At 44.3% G+C, this 8,735-nt stretch overlaps 1 protein-coding gene across 5 annotated transcripts; it reads right to left on the reverse strand.

Annotated features, from left to right (window-relative positions):
• Positions 1–103: 103 nt before the first annotated feature.
• Positions 104–6,930, reverse strand: hmga1a (high mobility group AT-hook 1a). Of its 5 annotated transcripts, none has more exons than XM_068597828.1 (5): positions 6,866–6,930; positions 5,515–5,633; positions 4,478–4,558; positions 3,071–3,142; positions 104–2,311 (listed from the first exon to the last, which is right to left on the reverse strand). In XM_068597828.1, exons 2-5 carry the CDS (start codon positions 5,611–5,613, stop codon positions 2,237–2,239), a joined length of 327 nt encoding a protein of 108 aa, XP_068453929.1. In that variant the 5' UTR covers positions 5,614–5,633; positions 6,866–6,930; the 3' UTR covers positions 104–2,236. The 5 variants fall into 5 exon arrangements, with proteins under 5 accessions (XP_068453929.1, XP_068453928.1, XP_068453930.1 ...); XM_068597827.1 differs by lacking the exon at positions 6,866–6,930 and adding an exon at positions 6,611–6,724; XM_068597829.1 differs by lacking the exon at positions 6,866–6,930 and adding an exon at positions 6,579–6,632.
• Positions 6,931–8,735: the final 1,805 nt, after the last annotated feature.

Consider the following 8,735-nt stretch of genomic DNA (forward strand, 5'->3'; position numbering starts at 1 on the left):
CGAGGACAACAACAACGCAAGTCCAGTGGGACGATGGGTGGAGAAAACTAAAATCACAAAATGGATTCATGACTTGGAGGCGGTGGGAGAAAGTGACAGGAAATTGACAAAGAAAAATTCTTTATTGACCATTTCTGATACAAATTGTTGTAGGGCACCATAGAAATATAGACATTGTACATTTATATACGGTGTACATTAAAAAGAATGATCCATCCTATTGAGTTTACGGTATATAAATGAACGGATGCAAGATGTTGGCATGAAAACAAAATTAAAAATGATACCGATATTGTCCAGAGTAGTTCAAGAATGTTGGAAAAGATACATGAAATGACCGTCGTATGAGCGTGTGGGGGGGGGAGGTGGGAAAAGGGAAGGCCAACTGACCAGTTAAAGTGGGAAGAGCGCCCAGTCGGTCGCAAACATTTTGTCCATGAATATCTGAACCAAACATTTCAGTGCACCAGAAGAATTAAAAAACACACCTGCTAATCTACCACAGTCAGCGAACACAGTCGTCAAGCTGACAGGTCTCCCTGACTCGCTTCACACATTAAACCCGTCTGCGAGCTCCGGTTATGAACGAGCCAAGACGCGCTGCGTGTAGCACACACACATACACACACACACCCACACACACAAACACTCACAAAATATGACTTCTTGGATGTCTCATGACAGGTTAAAACCAAAAACAAAACAAAAAAAAACACAAAGAAATAAAAACCTTTGTAATAACATCTTTTTCAACTCACGCCAGAGGTTACATTAAAAAAAAAAAAAACCCAGTTAAACGCAATTACACGGTAAAGTAAGCTGTTGAGTGAGGTATGAAATTCCAGGACTTGTATCGCCTGTTTGCAGTTTTCCGGGTTCGTAACTGAGGTCGTAGCAGCTGAGGTGTGTGTGTGGAAAAACCCAGTTAAGTGGACTGTGACCGCGAGTTCCCTGACACTTAGAAATACGCTAACTTTTTTTTCCTCTTCCTCCTTGAAGCAGACAGCAAACAACACACCTCTTCAAAAAACAGACCAAGTAGATCACTGCTCTAGGAGACGACAGGAGGACCGAGCTAAGGTGAAGCGGTGAGAGCGAGATGGAATGAAAGACTTGCAGCCCTGTTGGATAGTAATCGCCGCCGACTATCCTCTATTACAATCAAACTCCTTGTTCGACCAATTGCAATTTGCCTTTTTAACGAGTGATTGGGTGAGCGCGTGGAAACTGGAGGACCGTGTGAAGACAAAGACGCCGATGTAACGGCATTTGTAAAAGCTCCCTGAAGAAAATGACGCTGATGCTCCTCTGCCTAGAACTCTGCCAACTCTTATTCTTAAAAACACACATTATACCAAAAAAAAAAAAAAAAAAGATTTGAGTTTTATTATAACATGAAAAAGCAGCACACTCATGGTTTCTTTTTTTTTCTCTCTCCTCCCAAATGGTATGTAACCAGAAGGAACAAAAACAGTAAGTAATTAGACTAACAATACACTTTACATCTCCCAACTACACGCAGAGGACCTTGAAAGGAAGTTTGAGAAGTGTAACTATACCTAAACTGCCCGACAGAATGGGGTGAAAGGTGGTAAAGTGGATTCTGCTCTACTGGCGGGATGACGGGGGGGAAGAAACATCAGTTAATGCAGATTTTAAAAAGCGGGAAAAATACACCCCCTACCCCCTGTTATCTCCATCTTAAACGCTGAAGCTCAACTTCATCTAGTATACGATGCAAAGGATAGGTTAACCACTTCACACCAACACACACACAAAAGAAAAACGAGTATAGGTCAAATTCACCTTTGTCCAGTAAAAAAAAAAAAAAGGAAAGAATAATCTATGCCCTACCATCTCAGATGCAGGTTAAAAAAAAAAAAGTAACATTAAGCAGAAAATATATGTTCTACAAACCATCTTTAGGGGGGGAAAACTGAAACGTCCAGGCTCCTCGGAGCAAACTTTTGTCCAGTATAAAAGACTCGTGATAACGTGACATGTTGAGAAAAAAAGGACTGTTACCTTTCATGTAATTCTTAGAGCTATGCTTGAGCAAAAGGTCCATCGTTCTATCCAGTGCGGCTGCATGATATTTGTACTGTGTTAACCCTCCTTTTGGCAAAGAGGGCTTTGTCGTGAACAGTGGTCATGTGGTGGCACCTGGTGTCGCAGATACAGCCCACTTCTGGTTAACAGTAAGTCAGTATGTTGAGTGAGGTAGCATGCGTCGTAATTACTGGTCTTCATCTTCCTCCTCCTCCTCTTCCTCCTCCTCAGATGATTCCTGGGATGCCTTTTCTTCCTTCTCCTGTGACCAAAAAAAAAAATTGTTTTTTTTACTAAACCCCACCTTTTATGATACAAAAAAATACTTATTATAAAACTCTTTGATAAGCCACTATGGCATGCAGAACACCCAGGGGAAGGGTGAGCCATCTGTAGTGAAATGTGATTCATAAGAGCGGTGAGTCACAATGAGGCATCCTGTTTTTGCTCCCTTGCCTTTTCCTGCTCACACTCACTGCTGCCCAAGATGTTCATTCATAAAAAAAAAAAAAAAAAAGGAGCGCGCTGGTTGGGAGGGTAACTTTGGGTCATTCCTCTCTGACTAATTCAATCCAGACTTGTTTCGACAGTACGCCCTAACCGCTCATGCACATGACAGAATGTTACTACAAGAGTTTTTCCTCGATTGGGGAAAAAAAAAAAAAAAAAAAAACTTCCTCATTTGACCCGCTGCAAATGCTACGGCAACCAAATCTTACAGTTACAAAAAGAAAAGAAAAAAAACTGTCAAGACAAGACTAACATTTGCACACGGAACAATTTATCTTTTTAAAAAAATGATTATGTAGGTTTAAAGACTTCAGAGCTGCTCTAAAATGAACACACTACATAGCACAAATAGCTGTGATGAGTAAAGAAAAATGACTCATCTGAAGGGAAGGGAAGGGAGGCAAGCTGGGGAATTAGGGAAATTAAATGTTAACCCTAACAGTCATTCCCTTCATAATTCAATCCGGGGCAGACTAGTTAAAACAAAAACAGAGCACTGATGTTCTCTTACCTCCTTCTTAGGTCTTCCTCTACGTTTCCCTCCTGCAGACGGAGCTGCTGCCGCTGCTGCCGCCGCCGCCTTCTGCCAGAGGAAAAAAAAAAAAGGGAGGACTTGGTTAATAGAGCGCCATCTAGTGGGGCGCAGAGCTGCTGCCAAGTGGTTGGATTTCAGGGGAAAAGAAAAGAATTTGGGTACTTTCCAAAGCTTGTTATTTTCATTATCTAAATGTGCTCAAGAAAGAAAAGTAGAGAACTTCAATGACCAGTTCACCAAGTCACATCAAGTTGAGTCAGTTAGTGAAATGCATCGCTTTGTGAAACAAAGCGTCTGTGGAAACGCTCCGGAAATACGACGCCGTCAAAATTTGCATTCCTAATGGCGGGCAGTGATCGGCCAGGTTAAGCAAATTTACAGCCTAGTTTTTTTCCGCCTGTTGCATCATGTTGCATTTTTTTCCTTCCTCTCCACTCTCATTTATTGGGCAGCACAAAAAAAAAAAAAAAAAAAAAAGTCAGAAGTGGGCTTTAAGTTACTAAAGGTTGAGAACCCCTGGCGTAAACAAGCCCTGCGCCGGGCTGCCTGCAGATGGCAGCAGCGCCGCTGTAATGGAGACAGATAGAAAAGGGGGCATTGAGTTCATTGGCTATTATCTGGAAGGCCGACAGGAACTGCACACAGGGCACTCCAGTTCGCCGGCCACCTGGTCCGAGGCTCAGAGACAGCTGGTGGAACGGAGCGGACACACAAACCCTCTGCAGCTGAACCTATATCATACATGTATGCCTTGTTTTGCCTCTATCGCTCTCTCTCTTTGCTCTCCCTTTCCCATACATAGCAGTGAAGACTGAGCACACGGGGGAGCTGGAGGGTCGGGGCGGGGGAGAAAAAAAAAAAAAAAAAAATCAGTTGTTGCTATGGAGACGACGGGCAGAGAAGAACTAGGGCTTGTGTGCCGGGTGGAGGCGGAGGGGTGCTCGGTGTCAGCTCGGAAACAGGCTTTGCAGGCCTCTGCACCTGCACCAAAACTGTGCCTGACAAGCTGCAGGAAGCTGGAGGACAGGAAGTACAGCGTGAGCATCACACACACACACACACACACACACACACACACACACACACACACACACACAAGGCAGTAAAACAAGGTCCTTACAATGGGAAACCCAAGCCAGGCTATTTCTGACATCAGAAAGGGGAGGACCAATATATCACCAGTAACAGCAGGACGTCCTTTTTTTGTTTTAAAAGAGGATAGGGGTTAGCTACTGTTCATCAACCAAAAAGGAATCAATGGTTAGAGAAGGGGAAATGATCGTGAAGCTGTGCGTGTTGGGTTTTTTTTGGCTCGTACACAGTTCTGGTTCAGGATGCTCGCACATCACAACATGCAAGAACACTGAGGCGGCGTCGACTCACTTTGCCCTTGACGGCCGTCTTGTTTTTGCTGCCCTTCGGCCGTCCTCTGGACCTCTTTGGAGCAGGTGACCCGCTTGGTTCCTGTCGATCAAGACAGTTCATGAGAGTCAACGTGCAGCAAAACCATCAAATAACATTTTACAGTTGACACGCTGGGCCTCCTTATGTCACCAGGAAGGAAGCGGGTGTCTCTACAAAACCATAACACAAGTCACACGCAAGCTTCAAAAAAAAAAAAAAAAAAAGACATTAAAAGGTCACTTTTCGGGAACGATGCGACCGGCGCGAACGCTCAATGGAAAAATCATGGAAATAAAACTATGTAAAACTAAAAAGCAAATGAGGGGGGATTACCACCAACTCCAGAACGCAAGGTGAACTCACAACCTTGCTCACGTGATAATTTGCGGGTTGTAGGCCACGTCATGGCAGATCTCTCTCCTGTTGCACTCGAGAGTGTGTTTACAACCACAGCGCATGGCAACCTGAGCAACTCAATACGGAAACACACCCCGTTGAAGGACAGCCATGTGAGCCAGTCAGTCAGCCCTGCTGGGCCATGTCATCCATTACATGAGCGTGGGGGGGGCGGGGGGGTGAAAACTGGTTTAAAGGTGTTGGGTTACCGGTTGCTTACAAACCGGTCAGACACACAGGAAGTTTGGTGTAGCCTTCTGTGAGCTTACGACGACAAGGGTGGTGGTGGTGGTGGTGGTGGTGGGGGGGGTGAGCTAATGGTCACGCAGGCTCGCTGCTGCAGCCATGTTGTGATTCACCGAGGGCTCAGTGGAAACGCAAAGGGGGGCGGAGGGGGGTTATGTTATGGATATGCACGAGCACCTCACCTGCAATGACATCTACCCGAGCACGACATCAAAACACATGAGGCCGAACGACTTGTTTTGCTCCTGGTTTAAATTTTTTTTTTTTTTAAAAACCTAACGCGCACGCCCACCCTTGTTGTGCTTCGAGTCGGCAAAACACACAAAAATACAGACATAATGACCCACTTCAATGAGTAAATTGGCACTACTTACGTCAGCGGTCTTCACTTGGGGCTGCTTGCGGGGTCTTCCACGCCCCCTCTTCTCTGTTGCCTCCTTCTCTTTCGGCGAGACTGTCCCCTTGTCGCTCATATTTCCTTCGCTCTTCAGACCTGGGGGATAAATCACACCGGTTCAGGGGCTGCAGCACCGACCCCAAAAAAAAAAAAAAAAAAACAACACCACGCACTCACACACACACACACGGGGCTTTTTGAACTCGCCGACGCGCAACAACAAACCCCCCCAAAAAAAGGGAGAGCACAAAAAATAACGAGCGGACTAACCGCACATCGGTAACGCGTTTAACTCCCAGATTAATCCGCGCTTATTTCCAGGTCTATTTCCGTCTCATCTGTGCTCCTTCGCCACACACACACACACACACACACACACACACACACACACACACACACACACACACACACACACACACACACACACACACACACACACACACACACACACACACACACACACACACACACACACACACACACACACACACACACACAAACAAGGGATTGACGCCAAATCGGCTCGCAATGATACCGCCGGGTCTCCGTCGGCGGTCGCATAATTCTGCAATAAGACGACTGAACCCGAATGCTCCCTTTAAAAAAAAAAAATTCTCTCTCTCCCCCCGCGAGGCCCGGTCGCTTGTGTAGTTGTTGTGTGTTGTGGACTCGGGCCTGCGCGTGAAACTATCTCGCAGCGTGTCTGCACGCCGGGGGCCGCGCGGAGAGAGACACACACCGAGCTAACGCACAATGGCTGGTGTGTGTGTGTGCGCGCTTGTGCATGTATGCGTGTGTGCGCTCCCAGGTGAAAACCGAGCCTGCATGTAAACGTTAAAACAAATATAAGACACAAATATATATATATATAACCAAGCGAGACGCGTAGGTTAAAGCCCGAAGCCTCAACAAAAAGGTGGCTTCACATTTAAAGCGTGCAACCCCACCTCGAGCTACAGAGCTGTAACAATGTATTAAAATCCGGCTCGTTTTTGTGTGTGTGTTTTTCTATCGAGCATGCAACAAAAACAGCAATCTCACCCGCTACGCCGCTTTGCGTTTCTTGCACTCACCTATCGCTCGGCTGTAATCGCTGCTCTGAATTTAAGACCCAATGTTTCCTTTAAGCCTGGCTGGTTGTACCCGGTTAAAAAATCCTTGAACGGCTCTATAGGCTACAGCTTTTATTCGTCAGACGACACACAGCCCGCCCCTTTCAAATCCCAGCGCGTGCAGCGTTAAATAAGGATGAATTAAAGAGGAGGACGCTATTTTTTTTGTGTGTGGTTTTTTTTTCTTCTAAACGAAATAAGCTTTGCAATTCTTACCAGCAGGTTGAGAAGTTTGTTCCTCCGACGTCCTATAAATAGCACGTGTGTCTCGTCTCCAGCAGATAACGGGGAAAAAAAGGCGCCAGGCAGGAGGGGTTTTTGAGGCGATTTAAAGAGCCGCCCTCATGGGAGGGCGGAGATATGATAAATGGGCCACCAACAGTCGAGGAGCAAGAGGAGGACATCCTTCTTATTCCCCAAGTTTCAGACCCAAAACATCCCGAAACGCATGTGTTTAAGTAGCTGGATATGCTTTCTGCAGTCAAATATATTATTACAATGGACACTTTTTTGCATGCATGTGCTCAAGAGTACATACCAGAGTCTCCACAGCGATGGTGAGTGAACTATGACCCCCCCCCCCCCCCCCCCACCAACCCCCACAATGTAAACACAAGCCGGTTTTAAGCTCGGAGAGGCATTTGGTGTCATTTCCCTCTCAAAGCAAGTGGTGGAAGACTCATTCTGATCCTTGCGTAAAAGTAGCAACACCACAATTTAAAACTTCTCCAATGCAAAAAACAGACGTGTTCAAAATGATATAAAGTAGACATGTAATTCAGCAAAAAAATGTACTTTGAGTATCAGAAGTTAGGAGTAAAAAGTACCTGTAAGTACATATTTCCCCCCTGAAATGTTGTGGAGATGTACTTATGGTCGTGTGCTATTTTAGGGTGTTTTGTTGGTTGTTTTCAATGTTATTCATGATTTATTAATCACACATTTTACTTTTATATATTTATATATTAAGTATAACATCATTCTTATACTTTTAATACACATTTAAAATAATATACATTGGTGAAAGACATAACCAAACAGTACTGAACGGACAGATTTACAGATCATATTCAACCCTATTTTCTTTTTCCCATCCACACTTTCAACCTGCACAAAAACAACACACATTACTAAGGAATATATAGTTTGACAATCATGGTTTTGTCTTTCGTCACTATTATTGTTGCTGATTTTTAATCTCAATGAGGTTTTCATAATAAACTAGAAAGCCTTCAGTCACGTTTACTGACAAAAAAGAACCGTTGGGATGTATTTAATACTCTGAACAATTGAGAGAAGAAGAAGATAGTGTTCAAATATGTTTCAACAAAAATGTAATTACACAAAATAAAGAGCACTAAAGTGAACCCAGGTTGCTCCTCTGTTCTTTGCTTAATGTTATACTCAAATGGTTGAACAGTCCTCCCCCATTTCTGATGGAAAACCAGCGGTAACGTCTTCTAGTCTGTAATGAATGTGTTTTCCGCTGTAAAGGCGCACATTATTTCAGTAAAAGTTCATTTAAATTGACAACAAATAACGCTGCTTTAATTACCCCATGCCGCCGCTGTGTTTCCATAGAGTTATTTCTTGAGCATAAGACATCATTTATTCCATTTATTTCAAAGTCAAATAAACTACCTTGCCCAGGACTCCCTCTTTCATTCATATAGACACAGATGAGCCCTTCATTTTATTTCCACACGGTGTTGGTGTGACCGCTTTGCATTTGAAACAGGTCGGGCGTCTTATTGCACGGGGTGTGGCGTGTACGGGAGGACACGAGGTGAAGGCATCGACGCTCCAAACTCTTCTCCAATAAAAAAAACAAAAACGCCTGAAGGAACTTTCACACTACGGTTTTTGATGTAAATGAACTGCCCGTCTGGAGTCGACGACTCCTCTGCTATGCAATTGAAAACAGATACCCGAGAATGTATAGCGGCCCGAAAGCGGTTGAAAAAAAAAAAAAAATGCAGTTCATTATCCTCATCTGTGCGTATTTAACTTCTCCATCCGTTGTGTCACATGGCTTGTAAACAAAGACATGCAATGACCTTGTCAGCTTAAAGCCTTTTGTCATCTG

Source organism: Clinocottus analis, unplaced genomic scaffold, assembly GCF_023055335.1.
Source record: "Clinocottus analis isolate CAN_PGR_092001 unplaced genomic scaffold, fCliAna1.0.p SCAF_4, whole genome shotgun sequence".
Taxonomy (NCBI): Eukaryota; Metazoa; Chordata; class Actinopteri; order Perciformes; family Cottidae; genus Clinocottus; species Clinocottus analis.

What these genes read in the sequence shown, in the direction of transcription:
- hmga1a (XM_068597826.1), bottom strand. An exon ending in CCCAAGTGAAGACCGCTGAC is followed by an intron (nt 4,559 to 5,514) that starts GTAAGTAGTGCC and finishes CTTGATCGACAG; the next exon opens with GAACCAAGCGGGTCACCTGC. An exon ending in AGACGGCCGTCAAGGGCAAA is followed by an intron (nt 3,143 to 4,477) that starts GTGAGTCGACGC and finishes TTCCTCTGGCAG; the next exon opens with AAGGCGGCGGCGGCAGCAGC.